At 42.4% G+C, this 25358-nt stretch overlaps 1 protein-coding gene across 3 annotated transcripts in view; it reads left to right on the top strand.

Moving 5' to 3' along the window:
- Nucleotides 1-25358, top strand: part of LOC137351635 (rho GTPase-activating protein 45-like) — a 200077-nt gene that overhangs the window by 126717 nt on the left and 48002 nt on the right. For all 3 annotated transcript variants that reach the window (XM_068016279.1, XM_068016277.1, XM_068016276.1), the window contains exons 4-10: nucleotides 3868-3952; nucleotides 8383-8455; nucleotides 13019-13094; nucleotides 15468-15605; nucleotides 17400-17464; nucleotides 19904-20014; nucleotides 21585-21665. In XM_068016279.1, the coding sequence (XP_067872380.1) occupies nucleotides 3868-3952; nucleotides 8383-8455; nucleotides 13019-13094; nucleotides 15468-15605; nucleotides 17400-17464; nucleotides 19904-20014; nucleotides 21585-21665 (629 nt within the window). The remainder of the gene's footprint in view (nucleotides 1-3867; nucleotides 3953-8382; nucleotides 8456-13018; nucleotides 13095-15467; nucleotides 15606-17399; nucleotides 17465-19903; nucleotides 20015-21584; nucleotides 21666-25358) is intronic.

Raw genomic sequence — 25358 nt, 5'->3', positions numbered from 1 at the left:
TGCCCAGCACAGAGCCCGTTGCTTCAGTTGGATAGAAGATGTCCATCCCCGAACAAGTCCCACTCACTCATCTTTCCTGCCCTTGCTGCCAGTGTTGGCTCCAGATACCCCAACACCACCAATTTAACATTCTTACCTCCAAGTTTAAATCCTTCATTAACCCTGCCCCCCTCTTGATCTTTGCAATCTCCTCCAGCTTTAAAACTCACCACAGATCTCCCTGATTCTGCCCTCTTTGTGCATTCCCAGTTCCTTTGCCCCACCTTTGGTGGAGGTGCATTCAGTTATCCAGACCCTATGCTGTGAAATGTTCTCCGTAAGCCCCTCCATCTTTCCACTTCCCTCTCCTCCTATAAGACCATCCTTAAAATTCCCCTTTGTGTCCAGGTTTTTATTTACCCTTGCTAATATCTTCTTTGGCTTGTCATCCATTTTTGTCTGATTACAAAATGTTTTGTTTTGGGAGGTTTTTCTACATTGAAGGCAGTCTATAAATACAAGTCTATTGTGTTGCTTGTAGAACAATATCGTAGATGAGTGCTTTCACTACCGTTCAGCACTTTCCATTTCTGTATTACATGAAAGCGTCTCTATGCAACAATATCACCTATAGCTATAAGCAGGATGTTTGGTGCTAATTCTGGTATCAAACTTACTGCTCACTGTGTTCATATTGTTCACTCTGACAAAAAAGGGCTTACTTTTTTTTAATTCATTCATGGGATATGGGCATCGCTGGCCAAGCCAGCATTTATTGCCCATCCCTAATTGCCCTTGACTGAGGGCTTGCTAGGCCATTTCAGTGGGCATGTAAGAGTCAACCACATTGCTGTGGGTCTGGAGTCACATGTAGGCCAGACCAGGTAAGGACAGTAGATCTCCTTCCCTAAAGGACATTAGTGAACCAGATGGGTTTTTACAACAATCGACAATGGTTTTATGGTCGTCATTAGACTAGCTTTTTAATTCCAGATTTATTAATTGAATTCAAATTCTACCTTCTGCTGTGGTGGGATTCGAACCTATGTCCCCAGAGCAATACCCTGGGTCTCTGGGTTACTAGTCCAGTGATAATACCACTATGCCACCGCCTACGCCTGAATGCAAAACTTGAGCTGCAAATTATGCAGTGGGAGCAAATCACGTTAGCTTACAATTGGAAATGATGATTAAACTATCCTGAGAAAGCTGAATAACCAGGAAATTAATGCTAATCCCATAAAGCTCTATAAACACCTCCTCCCATGATGGTAGGGTGTCGTGACCATTGAACCATTGTTACATGCCACCTGTGCTGTTAAATAAGTTAGAGACATAAATAATTGTAGTGCCTCAACTAATCCTCCTTGAACAGTAGGATATATCCTACAGCCATATACTAATCTAACATCTTCAACATACAGAGTTAGTCCAGAATGAATCCAGCTTCTACTTGGCTTTGAAACCAGTCCACCAAGTGTAAAGCCATGAATAGCTTACCCAAATGTATTATACAGACATGAAAACCAACCCTTCTTCCTGTGAGAATTGTGTTGGTGCTTGAGTGTTTTGGGGGAATCTAGGTGCTTTTACTTTGCATGAGTCACACACTAATGCTGCACAGTTCCTGAAACATAGGCCTTGCACAGACAGTACCAAGGAGAATGGAAAACTACCAGCATTCACTTAGATGCCTGTGTGGACAATTTTTAGTGGGTCTCCCAGGGCAGTGGTTTTCTACAGGAGCTTTGTCAGCTGGGTGTGCATCAGCCTCAGTTCTCTGAACCCAGCAGCACAAGCGGAATAAAAAAGAACACCTTTTGATTCCCTCACGTGTTGCTAGACAGCAGGGAATGCTTCAGATCTTTGATAGCACATGCAAACTGAGATTGATAAATTTTTGTTAGGCAAGTGTATTAAGGGTCATGAAACCCTTAATGGGTAGATGGAGTTGAGATACAGATCAGCCATGATCTAATGGAATGATGGAAAAGATTCAAGGGGCTGAACGGGCCTATTCCTGTTCCTATATTCCTATGTTCCTAATATGGAAAGTCTGCAGCCTGCATTGTGAACACTGGTATCTAGAATGAGTTTGAATAAACTTGGCAAGCCATTTTGAAGAACCTTTACAACAAAATGAGAAGATTTGCCTAATTGCATAAAAGTAATTACAAAATATTAAAATTAAGCTTATTTGGAGAATCCAGCAGCATTAGAATTCAGCTTTGCTGCCTTGCGATTCTCCTAGTGTGAATTGTGTTCAAGTATTCAACAGAGAGGCAGCCTAGTGCTGTGAGAACTTTCCCTGAGCTACAATCAGTTGCCAGCACCAAAATCTGTAAATGTGACTTCTCAGAACAAATCTGATTTACATTGAGGGAGAAGATTACAGGGTGAAACCTGATAAATCGAAGGAAGTGCAGATGGGACTTCAGACCCCTCTGGGGATTCCAGTTTCAGTGACAGGATTAATGATGAGTCTCCTGTGTTTATCTCAGGGTCTAACTGTGTGAAAATATCACATTGTCAGAAATGTTCAGACACACCTCACCAGCTTCTTTACTGAGGATTCTATACTAAGTTGAGTAGGTAAGTCATCGCCAGCTAGTAGAATAGGGAAGGATGGAATAGTTACACAGATTACCTTAACGATACTGGCACCAAAATTCTGTTGGGGGTGTCCACAACTCTTATGTTGTAACCCCAGTGGAAGACAAGTAGAATGCCTAACCCCCTCCCTCCCACAGGAATTTCAGGGCCAGTTTCATGTTATCTTTTTAAAACCACAAAAATGTTAGATACATTAATTCTGTGAGGAAAGCGGTGGCTACATGACCTCTCTTAACACAGGCCACTCCTGAATATGGACCCCAGAAAACCTGACTGTATTGGCCTTCCCAACCCTACTGCCAGCGCAGTGTGTACCTTAGTGGCTATGCTGATCATCTGGGATGCTTCAGCATTTGTGCCATTTCACTTTTACAGCTTACCTCAGCCCATTGCATCAAGATTCTGAACTCATTCCAGTAGGTTTCCACATGCTAATTGTGCTCACTATCAATAGGATTGGACAAAAAAAAAGGAAAACAATGAGGATTACTTTCAGGTCAAAGTGTTCAGTCACAGATGGAGATGGAGGTGTAATCTTCATTCTGTGCTTAATTAACTGATCTTAGAGTAAGTATAAAGAGGATGTTGAAATTCCCCCTCTAATAAGCAAATTTGCTGATCTTATGGTGTCGACAGATTTCTTCCACACCAATGTACCAGCAGCATCATTTTATGAATGGAGGTATGCACGAGTCCACAGAGACTGAAGGGCTGACCTCTTTGCTTGTCCCGATGATTCTCTGATCCAGCTGGTTTGCTGCAGTGTTGGTCCCAGTGATATTCGACAGTAGTATTGATGTGTCGCTGACTAGGGATCATTCTGCTGACTTGCAAATGGAATTAAATTGCTCAGAGTCATTGAATTTAGAACTCTTATAGTTTTTAAGAGAAAGAGAGAGGAGACTTATCTCATCACCCTGAGTTAGATTGAAACTTGGTCCAGGGGTAATAACTTGGCATTCTAACTCAGTGCCAGCTCTCTAACAGTTTAGATTCAGATATCACATTTCATGTTTTGCTAATGTATATTTACTGTGTTTTCTAAAGGGTCCTCCCTCATCGTTCCAGAAATGTTTTTGAGCAAATACTTTCTTGAAATTTTTGACAATGCTGAAAAACATCACTGCATTGCTCGCTTGTGACATCACCATGCACAACAAGACTGTTCACTCGCTGTCCCCAAACTGCCACCATTTCCCATTTAATAATTTAATAATAATTCCCCTTTTACTAAGAAGCTGTATCCATTAAAACATTTGCCTCCTCTTCCCACAGGTTTCCATTATGAATCTAACAATGAAAATGATAAAAACGAGTTTGAGAAGGCAATTGAGACAATGGCAGTGGCATTTAGCAGCATGTAAGTAAATCACCAATTGGCAAAGGTCAAGGAAGAGTCAGCAACAAGAGAATAACACACCTCTTGTTTAGGGGTAGAACGGAACGGAATCGTTTATGGCCATTTAAGGCTTTGCTGTTTAAACCCTAAGATTGTGTGACTGTCTCATGACTCCTTCGTGCCAGTATTTTTCAAAAATAACCGCTGAATTGTTGTGGAGTGATGATGAGTCCAGGGTGTGAACATGAGATGTCTTGTGGTCCCAGATCGGACACTGGTTGCCAAATACCTGAAGGTGTCCTTGAGGTACAGATGCAGTGGGTAGGTGGCAGGATGGTCTGGGATAACAGACTGGGTTCTGTGCATTTCAAGAAGCAAGATTGAGCTTTGAAAGATGCAGACAGGAGCAATACTTGAGCTATGTGTAAATCTTCTGTACCCAGAGAGTGGTTTGAATGTGGACCTTGCTACCACATGGAGTAGCTGAGCGAAAACTAGATAAATACATGACAGAGAAAGGAATAGAAGGGTATGCAGGTAAGATTAGATGAAGTAGGGTGGGAGGAGGCTCATGTGGAGCATAGACCAATTGGGCCAACTGGCCTGTTTATGGACTGTAAATTCTGTGGAACTCTATGTAAAACCCACATCCTTTATTTTGTTTCATTTCTGCTTTTGCTTTTCCTTTCTGATTGGTCATGCTGGCTTGGCAGGCTCTGACCAGTGGTGTACTGCAAGAATCAGTGCTTGGGCCCCAGCTGTTAACAATCTATATTAATGATTTGTATGTGGGGACCAATTGTAATATTTCCAAGTTTGCGGATGACATAAAACTTGGTGGCAATGTGAGTTGTGAGGAGGATGCAAAGAGGTTTCAAGGGGATTTGGACAGGCTGAGTGAGTGGGCAAGAACATGGCAGATGCAATATAATGTGGATAAGTGTGAGGTTATCCACTTTGGTAGGAGGAACGGAGGTGCAGAGTATTTCTTAAATAGTGAGAGATTGGAAAGTGTTGATGTCCAAAGGGACCCAGGTGTCCTTGTTCATAAGTCACTGAAAGCTAACATGCAGATGCAGCAAACAATTAGGAAGGCAAACAGGAGCAAAGAAGTCTTTCTTCAATTGAATAGAGCATTTGTGAGGCCGCACCTGGAATATTGTATGCAGTTCTGGTTGTCTTGCCTGAGGAATAATATACTTGCCATAGAGGGAGTGCAGCGGAGGTTCACCAGATCGATCCCTGGGATGGTGGGATTGTCCGATGAGGAGAGATTGAGGAGACTGGGCCTGTATTCTCTGGAGGTTAGAAGAATGAGAGGTGATCTCATAGAAACTTACAAAATTCTTAAAGGGATAGACAGGGTAGATGCAGAAAGAATTTTTCCCCTGACTGTGGGGTCTCGAACTGGAGACACAATCTCAGAATAAAGGGCAGGCCATTTAGGACTGAGATAGGGAGGAACCTTTTCACTTGGAGGGTGGTGAATCTTTGGAATTCTCTGCCCCAGAGGGTGGTGGAAGCTCAGTTAAGGAGTAAGTTCAAGACCGAGATCAATAGATTTCTAGTTGCTAATGACATCAAGGGATATGGGGATAATGCAGGAATATGGCACTGAGGTAGACAATCAGCCATGATCTAGAATGGCAGAGCAGGCTCGAAGGGCTCAATGGCCTACTCCTGCTCCTATGCTCCTGTGTTCCACATGGCCAGTAATACCATGTGCTCAGCATAGACCAATCAGAGAGTAAAGAAGGATACCATGTGAGTACATTCATGCATTTATTAAAAGGACACAGAAGTTTTATATATGTACATTTTTGATTTTTGTTTGTGGATGTTGTAAGTCTAAATGATATTGCAGATGTTTCTTGTGATTTTCATGGGTATATGGAATATGATGCAATCTGGAACCACTTCATACTGTATCATGGGTGCACAGGATCTGTTGTCCAAACTTTGTATTAGAAGTCAATGCCTGTGGTTTGTGGAATCCCTCTGTTTATAAACTGGGGCAGCTCTTCTGAAACAAGCTATCAGAAGAATTACTATGCATGGTCGCAGCCCAGTAATGTCAGTCAACTACTACTTTACCATTTCATTTTTGTTTTCTACCACTGTTGCAACCTGGGCGCCCTTTCAATTTTGCAGTTTAACTCAGCTCATTGTCTCAAGATCCTGAACTCATTGAAGCAAGTTTCCACAGGCCAATAGCGCTCACTATTTAAATAAAAATATACAGAAAATCAATCGGAGTAAACCGAATAAAAGGGAAAGAAGGAGGAGTACTTTCTGGTCAAAGGGTGGTTAATGTTGATGAGAAATTATGTATTGGTCCTACCACCAGGTCCGTCGCATATCAGGTAGGATGTAGGCCTGCCTGGTTTTCCGTTTACTCTTCGGAGAGGGAAGGCCCATTGACGTTTGCAGGGTCAGCCAAATTATGACAAAGGCCACTTGCTCCCAGGTCATATTGGGCATGGCACGGAGAGCTCACCAGGTTGATGAGAGGTGGCAAATCACATATCAGCAGCCCTTAAAAGGTTTCCGGGAGAGGGCAAAAATAACTTAAAGGCAAGTGGCCACATATGAGACCGTTCATTTTATTGACATTTTAAAAGGACTGAATTATTAAGATGCATATTTCAGCCTTTCTATAAGGCGCTTTGGAGCAGAAAAGTGGCTGTCAAAATCTAATGGCTGGCATATGGAGACAGGAAGTAGAGATTATTGGCAAGTATTGGAGTGACACAGCACTCAAATGAAAAAGCATCACGTTATTTGCTTTTGTACTGTGTTCTTCAATAAGTTCTATAGCAGTATTAGGAAGTATGACCTACAGTAGATTGATATGCTAGAATCATAGGGCCTGATTTTAATTCACTCAAAACCTTTTCACTTAGATGGAGTTAAAATCGGGCCCTATGAGGAGGAGGCCATTCTGACGAGGTGATCTTCAAATCCCATTTCCTTGCCCTTTTCCCAAACTAATTGACATGCTTCTCCTTCTGATTATCTAATTCCTTTTTAAATGTGATTCAATTGGCTTTAATAGTCATGATGGCGAAGTTTCCCATATACTAGTAGCTGTTTGCATGAATAAATTTCATCCTAAAATGGTACATCGTTCATCAAAGCTGCAAATCCCAGTTCACAGCCCTTTCGGATATATTTACCTCACCTTTATCACATTGATGCTTTTGGAAACTATGTTGAAATCCAGATGTTTCAAACTTAGTTTGTTCACATCTCTATAGATTTGAGTAACAAAGGGACAGCTGAGAAAAATATACAGGTGATCGCTTTGGAGATGTACGTGCGTGGGTGTTTTTGAGGGCAGAATAAGGCTCAGCTGTGGTGCCAACAATTGCTGTTCATGAAGAATCTTCACTTGAGACGTACAAGAGAGTTATCTGTCACTGTTCATCATATTGTACACAACAGAGGTGGGGAGAAGGGTTGACGAGAAAAAGATTTATTAATACATCAGATTGCCCCATAATGGGCTTTTAGTGGCGCTTTTGATGTAACTTACCTTTCAAAAAGCAAACAATAGGGGAATAATACCTCTTTAAGTAATGTAAATAATTGAAGTATAATTACATTTCATAAAAAATATTTGGCAATGGAGGCTGTTTTGGAGCTTTTAGTGCACTGCATCATTGTGCCTTGGCAGTGAGCAGCTATTCAATCACGAGATACATCACTGCTGAGCTTAATTCTGTCCTCGCCTTTTGCCTATACATGTACAACTCCTATCGAGGCCCCTATATAGCAGTCAGGGGGGGTCATTGTTTACTTGTGCGAGAATGTAAAATGGGTTAGTTGATAAAAATAGGAGATTCACTATCACCTGTTTTACATTATCATACAAAGTTACCCCGCCAGGAGTGGAAACCTTGGCTGACTTTTCCCCCTTCTTAGCACAGGAGCACTGAAGCCAATTATCGCACTCCTCCTTGTTGCCCCAGTTAAGATCAGCTAACTCAGTTCAGGCTTGGGCTTGATGGCTCACAAATAAAGAGCTAGCCTGTGGACTATCTTGACAACTAGAGCATTTTGTTATATTATTACTGTTGACTATGTGACTGCAGTAGTAAGGGAACACTTGCCTATAGACTTAGCTTTGAAGGCAGTGACGTATTCAAGCCCCTGTAAAGAGAGTTCACCTTTTTTAGGAGAGGCGCTGAGTGAAGGGCAGGCTTATGATTATAGGGAGGACAGATTCAGAGAGAGAGTCAACCTGAGCTGCTTTTGTATATCTCCTGATAACTGGTTATAAAGCAGCTTTTGTGGGTCTCTGAGTGTCTGCTTGATCTTCTGGCTGGAGTCTTGGTGAAGGGAAGTGAATCTAACAATGTGTAGGAGGAGAATTTTTTTTTTAAAAAGCAAATAGAAATGTATAGGTTGAGTTTTGTTGGTTGCGATAATAATTATTTCCTCTTTGGCAGTGTCTCGGAATTCCTCATGGGAGAGGTGGACAGCAGCACTTTGTTATCATTACCACCAACAGATAAATGCAGGGTGAGTTCATGGAATGAGCCAATGCAGTACAAAGACCTTTGCGTGTATGCACTAACCACTTATGAAAGGTTCTTTGTCTAATCTTCATAAATTAATTTCTGGAAGAGCTTTGTAAATTCTGGGCGTAGCGGCCTTTATTTCGGCTGAAGAGTCTTGAAAGACCAGAATGGTAAATGTCCTCTCTGAAGTTGGCATTCGGCTTTAATCAGATTGATCTAATCTGAGTGCCATCTCCCAAGGTTTATACTTACATGTGTTGTACATTAAAGGGATTTATTCCTGATGCATTGTCTTTAGTTTTAAAGCTCGGTGACCTCGTAATGTCCCTGTGCAAATTTTTTAATGTCCATGAAGTAATTAAATAACAACATGATTTATCTGGGAATGTCTGGGTCAATGCAGGGTCATATTTCGCAAACAGAATCAGTTCTTACTTCTACACAACTGTTACCTTTAGATGTTGTAATACATTTTGGTGGTGAAATGTAATTTTATCTTCCTCTGCTTCACACAGTTAATTATTGCCAAACAACAATAACTCATTAGGATGGAAATTAATTAGGCCACGACTAAATTGGCAAGCCAATGCAGAACCTGAGGCCTTGTCGCCACCACAAGACAATAACAGATTCATATCAGATCTTTATACTAGACTGATGCAATTCCTGTTACTTACCCAAGATAAGATCAAGCATCAAGAGGTTTATGTTCAGAATTATGATTGGAAAGAACAACTCCACACCATTTCAGCTGAACATTCACTTTGTAATATGCAAGTCCCTTCATGGCCTTGATCCTTCCTGTAATGTCCTCCAAACCCATACATCCCCTTTCCCTCCCAAACCCCTAACTCTGGCCTCTTATGCACCCCCTCCCTTTACTCCATGACTGATTGTGTCTTCAGCCACCAAAGTACACACTCTGGAACTCATTCCTACCTTCCAGCTCCCTCTTCTTCTTAAAACCAACCCCTTTCTCCAAGCTTTTCATCACCCCACCTAATAGCTCATTCCTTGGTTTGATGTGCATTTCTTTGATTATGTCTCTGTGAAGCACCTTGGGATGTTTCTTCTACGTTAACAATGTTATACAAATGCAAGTTATTGTTGTTGATGTGCATTATATTCACTGGAAATATGTATTTGAACATGCAGTGTAAAAAGGCTACAAATGCAGATTAGCTGAAGTTATACTGATAGTAAAATGACTACATTAACATGGTATGTGCCTGCAAATGTGCCATTAGAATATAGTGCTGAAATACGGCCTTGATTATAACTTGGGGCAGGCTCTGAGACGGGGTAAACTGTCCCGACCTTGGCTGTGTGAGGCTCAGGAGATTTTAATTCCCGGGCCTCACCTACATGGCTCCCCTCATCAGTTTCCCTGCTCGAAACTGGCGAGAAGTGGCTGCTGGCTGTTGGGCAGGAGCACAATGTCGGGTGCAGGAGACTGCCACTGGCGACTAAAGGAACAGTACTCATCACTCAGGTGAGTAGCTCAGGGCAAGGAGTGGGGGCACGGAATGGTAAAACTTTGGGAGGAGCATTCCTGTTCATCCTAGCCCCATCAGCAAAGTAAAAAAAAAAGACTTACCTTTTTGGGGTTTCTTCTAGCCCCAGCTTCACTCCCTGTGAGGTTAGCCTGGCAGTAAAACCACAATTGCTTTTGTCACAAGTAACATGCTAGGGATGAGTTGTAAAGTCATTGTCAATTCTCAGAATTGAATTTATTCTTAAGTAGCGAGACAGAGGCATCCGTTAGAACCCGGTGTCAGTTGCAGTCCGGAAAAAGGGATGTTTTTCCTCTTGGTGTTGTTTTCTTTACCAGTTGCAGCCCCAAAAGTGGAGTCAATATCACATGGTTGAGGCAGATACACCAGAAGTAGGATGGATGTGATAGCTTTGTGACTACAGAAATATCACCATTGGAGATGGCGTTGGGAGTTTAGCCTGGTGGTGATGACGTTATCACATTTAATCAATCGTTTTACAGCCATGCCAAAAGTAGATTTTCAGCTTTTATTTTTGTTTGATGTTCCGCCCTTCTAGATTTTTAACGTGACTCTGTAACGTTTCCAAAAGCCTGAGTGTTCTCGGTAACTTAGAAATGAAATAAACCTTTGTTTTAAGAAGTTAATAGTCATCAGCAAACCACCCAATTTAGCTGAGTAAATAATGCAATTCCATAGCCACACTTAACTAACAGTTCAGGCACAGTGTGTCCTTTCACAGTTTCTTCCTTCAAACTACAGCAACATCACATAAACTAAACCCTGACTTGGTCGAGATGTTCCTCGAGTGTTTTACACTATTACAAAGACAAGATGGTGACATCCTTGCAGCTTCGTTTCAGATTTTTCTCTTTCTCTTCCAAAAGTGTTTACTCTTTGCTGAGGTGTAGATCCACAAGTGCCAACTGCCTTCAGGTGCTTCATCCAAGCAGTCATTATTACTCTAGGGACCAAGACAGTAATTTGGTCACAGACGGCATTAATAGCAGAGGTCACCTCCACTAATGGTGTCACTGGGTAGGGATCAAGAGCAGGTGACTCTTTTTTTCTCATTCTTGTTAACTCGGCGGGGCTGAGATTAATTCTAACACCCCGACAGCTACCCTGGCTGAGATCAACTAGATCAGCAGACTGCGGTTGCCATCACAGGCATGCATTTCCCAGATACAAAGAGAGTCTTTACCTTGGAATGACCCCTCCTACTGCTTCTTAAGGTGAGAAGAGTATTTGGAATTCACAACGAGTTGTTGTCAGTGATCGATATGGTTAGGTTAGTTACTGCTTGTTGACCTGTATATGAGTGAACCTGTCTGTTGACATATATCATTAAAATGCAGAATGTATTTTGTATTGTTGCAAGAAAAGTGCATACATGCTTAATCTTTCTGGCCCCCACCCCTGCTTTCTATTGGCATTGGCCCTGTTCTCAACCATTTCATTTAGCCACAAAGCACCAGATTATTCAAATACATCTAGTAGACAGGAACTTCACCAGGGAGAAAATGGCCTTACTCACCGCACTAAAAATTCAAATGCCATTTCTTTTCCAGGTGAAAGATTGAGGGGCTGTGTGTTTCTTGCAAAAGCCTTTTTTTGTACGCAAGTACAGTTTATTTTACTTTTATTTTTGTTTGATTTGCCACACTTGATCCCCATGACTTGAGGTCACTTTGATATTCCAACTGAAGCAGCTTCCAAAAGCTCCAGCAAAGGAAGATGTACTCTCTGTAACTGTCAGAGCAGGCCATTACCAACAGTCTGCAGGGTGTAATCTAGTAGCTCTGTAAAGTTCAAAGTAGGAGAAAGAGAGAGTGGGAGAGGAGAAATAACATCTGCACTGCAAGGCACAAGATAGATGCTGTAAATATAAAAGTGTTGATCATTAATATCTGCCTGAATCTTAACTCAACACATCATTTATTACCAGGTAAGGCTATGTGTGGTTCTGACAAAAAAGAAAACTTTCCTAAACTTGGAGCGATTTATGAGTATGTGTGCTTGTGCACGTGTATATCTCTGTGTGTGCATGTGTGTGTGTTTATTGGTGTGCGCGTGTGCGTATCTGGGTGTGTGTATTTCTGTATGCCCATGCCTTTGAAGAATGAAGAACTTCTACCTAACCTAAACTTGGGGCTCAGCCAAGGTTTGGCTTATATTATACAGAGAGAATTAGGAAAACTGCAAATGCTGGAAATCTGAAAATGCTGAAAAAAAACAGCATCTCAAAGAAAAAGAAAAGTTCACAGTTTGGTGGGAGTCTTCAGTGGAAGAGTTAGACTTGGCTGGGCAATTTCAGTGGTTCAAATCTGGGCTTCAGTTTGAAACCTTGAGCTCAACTCAAGTTAAATTTAACTGAAAGTACAAACTAAAGTGGGATTTCACATTCCTATCAACAAACCATTTATTCTGGGAGCCCAGGATTTTACAGCTTCAGTTGCCTTGATCCAATGGAGAAGCATTGATGCCTGTAACAGCAACATATTATTCCATTAAGCTGTACAAAATGTAACTTGTTACTGCGTTACTTGTCCTGGATGATTATATTTTTAGATTTTCTCTGCACAGTACTTGTACAAAATGTATTGTCTATTGCTGGCATAAGTATTGATATTGTTTACAAAAGTAAATAGTTGCGGTCTGTCAGAATGCAAGAATGTTCAAGTTAAACTAAAGCAAAACAGAAAATGAAATTTTATTATCATTGTCACTTTGATAGGTTCGGGGAAAAGGAATGCAACAACTTTAATAGTGTTTTGGCAGCAATGTGGTTTTATACAACAAAGGCAAATGAGAATTCAAGCAGTGTGGACAGAACCTGAATAAACATTCTTAATGTTTTGCATCTTGCATTAAGACTGATGAATATTGTAGCTGATCAAAACGTAAGGTTCGGCATTATGGAACACTTTGGAATGTTCCTCATTACTCATTGTAGATAATGCTTGTTCTACGAAGATGAGCTGGAAGTATACCTTGAACACTTATCCTGGCCACTTGGTTTTCTCGTCTATGCACTCATAGAGTCTAATTTCCTTTATGTGTATTTTCAGTCAATGGAGAATCTGTGTGGTGGAATTGCTGCACAAGGCGATATGGTACAAGTGAAGGATGAGTTCAGTGATTCAGGTAATGTAGACTTGGTGGCTTTTAGTCAGCACATAGATCAAACATTTTTCTGAAAGCATAAAGCAATGAGTGACATATATGAATGAGACGAATGCATCCTATGTGACTGTGACCATGGTGCATTATGCCATCTTATCCTTCTCGACCTGGTTGCATCCTCCTCTGATGCCTCTTGTCTGTGATTTAGCTGAGTGGGATTACCCATACATTGTTCCACTTATACCTATCCAGTCATAGCCAGAGAATCCCCTGCAATGGCTTCTCTTATGCCCTGCACCATTGATTCTTGCACCTTCAAAGGATCTATCCTTGGGCACCTCCTATTTCACATTGCATTGCTGCCTCTCAGCGACACCATCTGAAAACACATCATGTTCCATATGTATGCTGATGACACCAAGCTCTGAACGTTACCACTTCTCTTGACCCCTCCACTGTCTCTGTGTTGTCAGACTACTTGTCTGTCATGGATTAACTGAAATTTCCACCAATTAAAGACTGAAGCCATTATCTTCACCTCTTACCACAAGCTCCTTTCCCTTACCACCGATTTCATCTCTCTAACTGGTAACTGTCTCAGGCAGAATTAGCCTGGTTGCAACCTTGGCATCCTATTTGACCCTTAGCTGAGCTTCCGATCTCACATGGCAGCCTACTGCCATCTCCCAAAAATCACCTATCTCCATCAGGCTTGAGTCCATCTACTCCTGAAGCACTCATCCATGCCTTTATTATCTCCAGACTCGACTATTCCAATGCTGTCCCGGCCAGCATTGTACCTTCCTAACTAGGAGCAATGGAAGTCCAAAGAGGTTTAGTGGGTCCATGTACACAGATCACTAAAATGTTGTAGTCAGGAACAAAAGAAAATCGAGAAGGTAAATTGAATGTTGGTCTTTATACCTAGAGAGCTAGAATAGAAAGGGGAAGAAGTTTTGCTACAGCTGTACCAAGTCACGCTTAGACCACCTGTGGAGTACTGTGTACAGTTCTGGCTATTGCACCTTGGAAGGAGTGCAGTGCAGATTTACTAATGCTTCAAGGCCTTGATTTTAAAATTTCCATTCTTGTGTTCAAATTCCTCCATAGCATCACCCCACCCTATCTCTATAATCTGCTCCAGCCCTATAATCCTCCAAGAGTTTTGTGTTCCTCCAGTTCTGTCTACTTGCCATTCCCCATTCCTTTCACCCCATCATTGATGGCCGTGCCTTTCACTATTTGGGCCCTAAGCTCTGCAGTCCCCTCCCTAAACTTGTCCGCCTCTACACTTCTCTCCTCCTATTAAGAAAAACCTTAAAAGCTTTGACCAATCTTTTCGTCACCTGCCCTCATGTCTCCTTTCTTGGCTTAGTGACAATTTTTATCTGATTACACACCTGTGAACTGCCTTGGGACATTTTGCCACATTAAAGGCAAATATTGCAAGATATTATTGTTGAAACACTACAGTTAAGGAAAATTAATGCTGCTGGGTGCAGTCATACTAACTGCACAAGTCCACAGTTTATAGTCTACACTGATGCCTCGGAAGTCAAATTGAATATTTAGAACATGGATTTTTGCCAGCCCCAATGGACCCTCTTTATCAAACAACACTTGCATAAAAACAGCCGTCTCCGAAGTTGCAGCAGGTGGCACTGTGATGGACTTTTGGAAATTAATAAAAGAGGGTAGATATTTCTCTGGCTCTTTCACTAGGCACCTTTTACAGGTGTGTTGCTTCTGTAAGACAGGAGCAGCAATTGAGTTTCTTGTCCCAAGCCATTTGCACACCTGTTTCCTACATGTGGCTTGTACTGGGATCCCAAGGCAGCAACAAGAGATAAGCTGCATGCCTGAGAGCTGAACATTGTCACTGGTATTGGGGCTTTCTGTAGAGCAGCAGCTAGAAGGCCATGAAGATTATTAAGGCTTATTAAAATGACTAAAACTAAATTTTCCTTCAAAATCTTTGGGTGTTCCCTGATGCACCTGGGTCCCAGTGCAACTCCAAAGCCTTGTTTCTTTGGGTGCTTCCTTCACTTGATCCAACACCGAGCAAACTGAGCCAGGCGGCTAAGAGTTCATCTCCTCAGCTCATCTGAATCCTTACACTGGGCTTGTCTACTTCAAACACAGTCCAAGCTTTGTCTGTCTGGAAATATTGACGTAGAATAGTCAGAGTAGAGTCCTGATACAAGTTTCCATTCCTTTATCCTCTTCGCTGCACCTAGGAACTGACCATTCCCCGGGCACTGAGAAAAGGAGAAGTGGCCCTAATATTTCAAGAAAACAAACATTTCACACATTCCTCATGAAACCTATTAGAAATTTAGCTGAAGCACTATAAGTAAAATGTTTCTCGCTTTCTCCTTTTTATCTGGATTACAGGCAGCTTTTCTGCAGAAGAAGTGGACATAATACTGCAGAGGTCAGAGGGTGGTGTTGAAGCTGCTTTGCAATATGCCAAAACCGTTTCCAAGTACATGAAAGATCTGATCAACTACCTGGAGAAAAGGACAGGTTTGGGTGAGAGGATATTGAGTTTGTCATTGTCATTGTGACCGTCAGACAAAGAAACATATAGCACTGAAGTCATGTCATTCCACGGTTGTACTTTCTGTTTGGTGGGTCCAGATTCCATGATGTTAATGGTTACTGTCATCAAAATAGTTATCTGTTATTTGCAACCTTAGTCAAGACCTAGAGGTGACCAAGGAATTGGATTTGGTAGAGGTTAGAAATTAGGTGCAATTTTTACTTTAGTTGAACCAATATACTGGATTCCATAGGAGATTCTCACCAGCTAAGGGATATTACAATTCCTTCTACCAACAACTTTCATTTCTGAAGCAACTTTAAGATTGAAAAATGTCTCAAAGTTCTTCACCAAGGTGTTAAGGAAAAACATGGCTATCAAGCCAAAGAAGGAAATATCAGGAGGGGGTGACCAAAAGCTTAGGGTTTTAAGAAGGGTCTTAAAGGTGGAAATAGATGTGGAGGGATTTAGAGAGGGAATTCAAGATCTTATGGTCTAGGTGTCTGAAGGCAATGGGAAGAAGGGGGTGGGGGGGGGGGGGGGGGGTGTGGTTAACGGCTACCCAAGAGACCACAACCAACCAGAGCAACAGAGAGTTCATGGCAAGAGAGTTTGTATCATTGGTTACAAAGATGGGATGGGGTGAGGCCATTGAGGGGTTCAAACTCAAAGATGAGAATTTAATATTTTAGCCATTGGTAGACCAGGAGCCAGTGTATAGGGGTGATAAGTGGACAAGACTTGGTACCAAGCAGATTATGGGGACCAAAGCTTTTCTTGAGCTGATGTTTACAGAGGCTGGAGGGAGAGGGAGGTAAACAGAATATTGGAATCATTGAATCTGGAGACGACAAAGACGTTGATGAGGGTTTCAGCAGCAGATGGGCTGAGGTAACGACCCAAGAAGGATTGTCTTACTTCCATCTACTGGTCTGAATGAGATTTAAAGTGAAATATTAGAGGGGAGATGAGGAAAAAGTTTTTCACCCAGAGGGTGGTGTGGGTCTGTAACTCACTACCTGAAAGGATAATAGAGGCAGATACGCTCAACTCATTTAAAAGGTGGCTGGATATGCACCTCACGTGTTTATTTTAGTTTATAGATACAGCACTGAAACAGGCCCTTCGGCCCACCGAGTCTGTGCCGACCATCAACCACCCATTTATACTAATCCTACACTAATTCCATATTCCTACCACATCCCCACCTGTCCCTACCTATACTAGGGGCAATTTATAATGGCCAATTAACCTATCAACCTGCAAGTCTTTGGCATGTGGGAGGAAACCGGCGCACCCGGAGGAAACCCACGCAGACACAGGGAGAACTTGCAAATTCTACACAGGCAGTACCCAGAATTGAACCCGGGTCGCTGGAGCTGTGAGGCTGCAGTGCTAACCACTGCGCCACTGTGCCGTCCCACGTGCTGTAACCTGCAGGGCTACGGACCAAATGCTAGAAGGTGGGATTAGGCTGGGTGGCTCATTTCTCGGCTGGTGCTGACACAATGGGCCAAGTGGCCTCTTTCTGTGCCATAAACCTTCTATGATTCTATGAAATCTCGACTGATTGTTCCAGGCAAATTTATACACTAGATAGCCTGGTCATTCCTGCTATCTCTCCCCATGCCTCATTGTTTCCTCCAGTTATTTGTGGTAATCAGTATTTGACAGTGAGCAATTTCAATGAGAAATTATCCATGTAAAGTGATAGAAGATATAAAAAATGTCATGTGATTTCACACTTCCCATTTATGACGGGAGTATTTTATGATTTTCTGCAGAAATGGACTTTGCCAAAGGGCTGACAAAGCTGGTCCATACCTATAAACATGCTATTACACAAGAGGTAAGGAAATGGTGTGCACATCAACGAATAGAGTTGTATTGAAAGAGGGATTGTACTGAATGCTGAAATTTAAATTACACTAAAGAAGCTGATTTAGAATTCAGTTTACATTAGTATTTGTTCACATACAGCAGCTGAACATGACGTCAAATAGGTGGTGTACAAGTTTCATTACGTTGTGTCTTTAACGCTGCTTCATACGGCAGTCATGTTGAGACTTTTACTTCCAGGATGAATCCAATTGAGGTGAATAGTGAATAGCAAATACTGGTTATAAGAGCAGGTCAGAGGCTGGATATTCTGCAGCGAATAACTCACCATCTGACTATCCAAAGCCTTTCCACCATCTACAAGGTGCAAGTCAGGAACGTGATGGAATACGCTCCACTTTCCTGGTTGAGTGCAGCTCCAACAACACTCAAGAAGCTTAACACAATCCAGGACTAAGTAGCCCACTTGATTGGCATCCTGTTCACCTCCTTAATCACTCCTGCCACCACTGGTGTACCTTTGCTACAGTGTGTACCATCTACAAGATGCACTGCAGCAACTCGCCAAAGCATCTTCAACAGTACCTTTCAAATCCACGATCTCTATTGCCTAGAAGAACAAGGACAGCAGGCAAAAGACGAGACCACTACCTCCAAGTTCCCTTTCCAAGTCACACACTATCCTGACTTGAAAACATATCGCGATTCCTTTGTTGTCGCTGGGCCAAACTCCCTCCCTAATGGCACTGTGGGTGTTACTGCTCCATATGGACTGCAGCAGTTCAAGAAGGTGGCTCACCACCACCTCCTCAAGGGCAATTAGGGATGAGCAATAAATGTTGGCCTTGACAGCATCACCCACATCCCATGAATGAATAAAAAAGATGCATTTAAGGGGAAGTAGGTAAGTACATGCAGGCGAAAGGCATAGAAGGAAATGCTGATAGGGTTAGATAAAGTAGGGTCGGAGGAGGCTCAGGAACATAAATACTGACATAGACGAGTTGGGCCCAATGTCCTGTTTCTGTGCTGTAAATTTTATATAATTCTATGTAATTGAGGTATCTCACCAAGCTTATTTCAACAGCACCTCCCAGCCCTATGATTTCTAACCAAGATGGATGAGCAACAATATCACAGAAGCACTATTACCTCCAAGGCATACACCATCCTTACTTGAACATATATCACTGGCAATCCTGGATCATCACTGAGCAAAAAATCCTGGAATTCGCACTTATTTTTCTCTTAGTCAGTCTCTCAGGAACGAGGATGACTTTCTTCCACCTCAGGGTTGTGGGTCCATAGGTGACAGAGTCCAGTTTGAGATCCACACACTCAGGTGGTGATTGGTGAGGCGAGTGAATGGGATGCTCGGATTTTCAAGTGTTCCTTCCGCTGTTTGCACTTGGTCACTGCCTGGGCATGTCGATGTTGTTCAAACTGGCTAGCACCTTCACGGATGCTTCTTCTCCATTTTGGGCGAGAGATTCCCATGAATCGGTGGAGATGTCACATTTTTTTCAGGGAGGCTTTAAGAACATCTTTGTAGTGTTTCCTCTGCCCTCCTGGTAGCCTCTTGCCGTGATGGAGCTTGGAGTAGAAAGCTTGTTTTGGGAGTCTTGTGTCAGGCATGCGGACAATGTGGCCCGCCCAATGTAGCTGACTAGTCATGACCAGTGTCTCGATACTGGGGATGTTGGCCTGAGAGAGGACACTGATATTGGAGCAGTTGTCCTGCCAATGAATTTGCAGGATCTTACCACAGGTGATATCTCTCCAGGGCTTTGAGATGTCTGCTCTACAGTGTCCGTGTTTCCAGCGCATACACTTAACATCATCATGAGACACCATCACCATGGGGCCAGATTTTAATTCATTCACAACCCACCCACTTGCACAGAATTAAAATTGGGCCCATACATAGTTAAAGTAGGCCACCCACTACCACCTTCTCATTGGGATGAGTAATAAATGCAACTTAGGCAGCGTTGCCCACATCCCAAGAACAAATTTTTAAAAATTGAACTTATTCCAGAATTAATTCAGAGTGGCAGCAGCATTTCAAATGGTAGATACTTCATTTGGATTTATGTTCAATATATTAAAGCTGCTCCATGTACACTCTAATCTTTGAACCTAATTATCTAAGAATAATCTTCCCTGTCAGATCTGCTAACCCTATCAGGCCCTCACACCTGCAGTAGAAACACTAAAATTAAAGAAAGCGAATAGAGTAACTGGGATTTCCTGGCACTATCCCATATTGCATATGCATAAGCACCAATGAGCAGCATGTGAGTCTAATGACAGTATTGTTATTGTATGAGTTCTAGTCTGGTTGTACAGTGGGAACATTGTTTTATACATTACAGCATAATGTTTCACTCAGTGTTTCCCTTTGATTTACTTCTTTTTCAACATTGATGCTTTTATTGTGTTTCTTTAGTATCATGTGCCCTTTCTGTCAATCTACGCGATGTCATTGGAACAGGACCTGGAATTTGGACAAAGCATTATACAAGGAGTTAGCATCCTCCAAAACCAAACCTTCCTCCAGGTAACCATGTACAGTTAGGACAGGAATCCATAAAGCTGAATAGATTTATTATTGTCGTATGGTCAAATGACTGGTGTTCTTAGAGGAAATTAAAGTCTATTTACATTTTTTTAAATTGCCCATTTCATAATAACAACTATTAAGTTGTTATAAAGGTAATATTTATTTTATACTAGTCCATCTCCTGTAGCATTACACACAAGGAATCAAAACCAAGTCCACTATTCAGGTCAAGTAGCATTAGAGGGTGAGGAATTATTAGACCCAAGCACCAGGGAGGACAGGGAAGGAGTGAGGAGGTGGTGGGTGGGAGAGGATAAAAGAGTGGAAGGGACTGAGAAGAGAGGAGAGGAGGGGGAAAGGTGGGAAAAAGGGGAAAATGAGAAAGAGGATGTGGAAAAGGTATTGGGAGAATTGGGGACTGTGAGGAACAGGAGAGGGAAAGAGGAAAAGTTAAGAAAGTAGCTCAGTGGGGGTTGGGGGGGGGGGGGGGTGTTCCCTTCCCTCATTGGGCGAACAGGATATATGGTGAGATGTACAGTATCCCATAATCAATGAGTTCAATGCATCCACCAGCATGGATATACATCATTTCATGTCGGAACAGTGGCTCCACTTGTGAGAGGTTCAGAGTTTGAGAAGTGGTTACTTACCCTCTAAAACCCCATTATGATAGGTACTGATCCTGGATAAACTAGAGTCATTATGGCACAGAAGGAGGCCATTTGGCCCATCAAGCACATGCCAGTACATGTTTTCATGCCTTGGTTCCAGGTAACACTTTGCAGCAGCTGTCACTCCATATTTGTGTGTTTTCTCATCAGTTCTATTATAGACACAAATGCCAAAAGTTTAATTTGCATTAGGGATCATGGAATATTTTGTAATGTTTGATCATTATTGTTTATAGCCTGCAATCTGAATCTTAGCCATGTAGTTACCCAGCTCTTTTTGAAAAGGTTGGTTGGTTTAGCATTATTTGCTTCCTTTGTTCCAAATATTCACCAGTCTGTGGCAGCTGGAGATGTCTTCTAATCAATACTGTTGCTTCAAGCTTATTACGTTTATACTCACATTCTCTCAAATAGGGATCACCATTCATTCAATTATTTTCTTTGCCCCCTATCTGTGTGGTATGCAGTGAGTGTATTTCATAATCTGCCTATCAGAAATGAATTACTGATTTGGGATCAGTCAGTTCAGACCAAACACAAAAGCCAACAAAACCCATACCCCTCCTCAATCATCATTTTGTGGCCTCCCCATCAACCCTGATCCACTTATATGACTGCCAGGATCATGTGGCCTCCTGCTGCACTTGCCCAGCTTCTGTTTTCCACCCAATATCTCCACCCACCAGTAAAATGACAGGACAGCATAAACTGGGCAGAATCCTGTCAGATCTTGAGTCCTACCCCACTTTCTGCCCAGTGGATCCTCTGGGTTTGCACTTTGACCCTGACCAGAATTCAGCCTAACATTTCTACTGATTCTGTTACAGCATTATATTCAGTAATATGTGCAAAAGCTATTCACGTTGAACTTGTGCAATTGTTTTTCTTTAACATAGCCATTAGCTGGAAGAAGATTGGATCATGAGAAGCGCAGAAAAGAAGTTAAAGAACTGTGGCACCGAGCACAGAGAAAGCTGGTATGAGAAACTGTCATGTACTGAATTACTTGTGTTATGGTATTCCCTCAGTATTGAAATCTAATTGTATGTTTTAAATGGAGGGGGCCTGTTTCCCTGTTACTTTTTTTACACTCTATTTTCTGCCTGCCTTTCTCAGATATAATGCCTTAGTGTTGGAGTAAATCCACTGGTAACTGTAAATGAAATTCACCTCCTCTGTTGATTTCCTAAATTGAAATTTCCTGTGCTTTCAATGTATTTATGATGGTTCAATCGCATTTAAGTCTTTTATTTTAGAATGGTGTAAATCAACAACATGCTTTACTAGTTGATCCATCTCCCTCCTGCAAAGGTTTGGACACCCTTCAATTATAGATATAGAATGCAGACACTGACTTACAAAACAATTTTCAGTTCTGTATTTTTGAGATTCACCATTGGGCTGAATATTACGCCGCCCCAGCGGGTCGGATGGTTGCATAGGGGTGGCGTAAAATTGAGCAGAAGGCTCCGGGAGGCCTACCCGCCCCGCTTCCGCCTCCAGCCAAGTTTACGCCGTTGAGCGAGGGGTGGGAAACGGCCCATCCGCCCGAGGCCAATCAAGGCCCTTACGTGGCCACGTAACGGCCACTTAAGGGCCCTCGCCCGCCTCCACGGGTATTTTACCCGGGGCAAGTGGGCGTGCCTGCCAACTCAACCCCGGGATCCAAGATGCCCCCCTCCCCCCAAACGACCACTCCAGCCTCACCAAGAAAGGACCAATCCCCCTGGTGAGGCAAGCCCAACTTACCTCGTCTCCAGGCTCCATGGTGTCGACTGGGCTGCAGTCCCAGCAGTGGCCACTGCTCCTGGTGGTGCCGCTGGGACTAAGAGCTGCCGGCCCGCTGATTGGCCAGCAGCTCATAGGGGCGGGACCTCCTCCCTCAAGTGGGTGGAAGTCCCGCCTCGGGACAATTAAAGCCCGGGGACCCATAAAATGCAGGACAGATCCCCGGGCTAGGTGGAAGTGGGTTCGCCACCGACTTTCACGTCGGTGGCTAATTCCTGTCTGCCTAAAGTAAAATCCAGCCCCTTATATTTTACTTTGTAGTTATTTTATCTATGTCCGTGTTCTCCCTTCCCCTTTCTTTCTTGCTCTTTGCCACAATACAGCAATCAAGAGCTAATTGCCTCCAGTAGCCTGTCCCAGTACCTATTATTCATTGTGTGAGCCTTGGCAGTGAAGGCATCTGAAAGTCAAGTATGATTCTATCCTCACCAGAGCTTCACACTTGGTCAATTCTATCTGGAGTCCTGATTAGTGACCCGAAATAGGGAGGCTGAATTACTTTTGTTTTCAGAAACTCTAGGGGACTGAGACCAACTGTAGTGACTATACCACATGAGATCAACAGGGAGCAAACCCAGATCTTTCTTGGTCCATATTGCTTAGTTATTCACTGGATAAACTTGATGAGCTACCAGGGAAACCCAACTACAGCTAATTCTTCTTAAAGGGATATAACTCTGATTGATGCTACTTTTAGCAATGACAGCTCTGACTTCAGCAGTTGTACTGTAGTGTAAGTGAGTTATGAATATAGGAACAAGTGCAGGCCATTCTAATTAAATAATGGTTGATCTGTACCTCAACTCTATTTACCAGCCTTTGCTCCATAACCCTCGATATCCATAACTAACAAAAATCTACCAATCTCAGCCTTGAAAAGCTTCAATTCTCCCCACCTTTTGATGATGTTTCCTGACTTTCCTCCTGCATGGCTTAGCTCTAATTTGAAGACTACATCCGTTCTTTCTTAATTCCCTCACCAGAGGAAATATTTTTTCTGTATCTACCCTGTGTAATCCATTTAATATTTTAAATACCTCAATCAGATCGCCCCTCAATTTGCAGGGCTACGGGGAAAAGGTGAGGGAGTGGGAGAGGTGAATTGCTCTTGCAGAGAGCTGCCATGAACATGATGAGCCAAATGGCCTCCTTCGGTGCTGCAACCATTTAGTGATTCTGTACTCAAGGGAATACAAGCCAAGCTTATTCGCATAATTTAACCCACTAGACCCTGGAAGCATCAGGCCTACTGGAAGAGCTGGGTGTACCAGCACCCCTGAAGGCAGTGTAGCCCCAACAGCAATATAAACACTGCCACTGAAGGGAGAAATCACCGTTCTCTCCAGATCAGCCACCCTCCCACTCGAGAACCATGCTCATGTGCTTTTTTCCTGCATTTTTGATAATCACAGCGTCCATTATTTTCACATGTAATAACTGATGAGACATGTTTCTATTTAAAAAGTTCATAAAATATGTTGTACGAGCTTATGTTTCAAAATAGTTATTAAAAAAGAAACAGAAAGATGACATGAAATGAGGCTTTCATTGTTTAAAATTGACCCACAGCAACCACAGAGGGAATAGTGGAGCTTTGAAGCTGCCATTTTCCTGTGCTGATCAGCTGCGCTAACAGTTGGTATCAGATAAAACAACTGCAGGAAATGGGTTCCTTATGAAACTGTGCTACAGACAGAGGAAGTGCACAGGAAATACTCAGACTGCTGGCAGACGAGCCTGCACTTACCATGACCCAAGCTAAAAGTATCTACGCTTCACAATGTGGGCCATGCACCATTTTACAGTCAGGATCTTCACCAAACTCCAACTTATTTCCCTACGCACTCAATTCTGGAATTTGGAAAAGTGATGCCGAGTTTGTAAATTGGGTAAGGTTTGAAAGCAGACCATAGTATCCCCCAAACGATCCTCCATTTACAGTTCGGCAATTCCAAGGTATTGATTGTCTTGCTGCAATATGGTTTCATCAGCACCTATTATCCTCCGTTAGCTGACCCAAGCGATCATTGCAACATCTGAGTGTTGATGAGAAATGCAAACAGGCTGTTTGACTGTGGGGTGCATCTTAACCAAGCCCATTGTGCACATGTTGACAGAGGTAGCATTGAACAGTGATTAGGAGTGGAAAACCTAGTGAGTTTTCCCTTCCTAATCCCTGGATGGGCGTGACCAATTGTGGCACCACCAAACTCTGCTGGCTGAGATCAACACAGAGAAGGAATTTAACCTGGGGTATTCCTGGTCTGAATGAGTCAAAAATGGAGAACCACATGTCATTCAGTGAGGCAGCCAAGAGGGAGAATCATTTGAGTTATTAAGAACAGAGTTCAGGTGACACAGTTTGGACTTGGGGGTGGGGAGGTGGGGGGGCGGGGGGGTTTAAAGAATGGTGTAAAACTTCAAAAATAATTGGGAGCAAATTTGCAACAGAAGTGTTTGTTGGATCGGATGACTTTAAAATAAATGAGAGAAACTTGTAAGTTACAATTTCTGATGTCACATTGTGATTGTTGCTCACATCAAAGGAAGTGTAAGAAACTCCAAAGTATCAATATGTATCTCCATGATAACCTCTTGGAGTTAAATTTTGACTTTAAAGGGAAAGTCCTTTGGTAGGAATTTTTCCAACTGGCTTTGCCTTATTTGTGCTCATTTGTGTTACTGTTTATACAAAGGGCAATGTCCTTGGAAAGAAATGCAAACTCAATCCATCACGTAACAAGAAAATGTTGGATGTGTGTTTCCTGTGTGAAAGCAGCTGTTGGAAGGATTTAAACAAAAACAAAATCATGTGTCTCAATGATCCACAATACAAGTCAGTCCAGTGGATTTTGTTCAGTTAAGGTGCTTAAATCAATGTG

The sequence above is a fragment of the Heterodontus francisci genome, chromosome 36 (assembly GCF_036365525.1).
Source record: "Heterodontus francisci isolate sHetFra1 chromosome 36, sHetFra1.hap1, whole genome shotgun sequence".
Taxonomy (NCBI): domain Eukaryota; kingdom Metazoa; phylum Chordata; class Chondrichthyes; order Heterodontiformes; family Heterodontidae; genus Heterodontus; species Heterodontus francisci.
The sequence above is the reverse complement of the archived record's forward strand: the minus strand, read 5'-3'. Positions and strand labels throughout refer to the sequence as shown.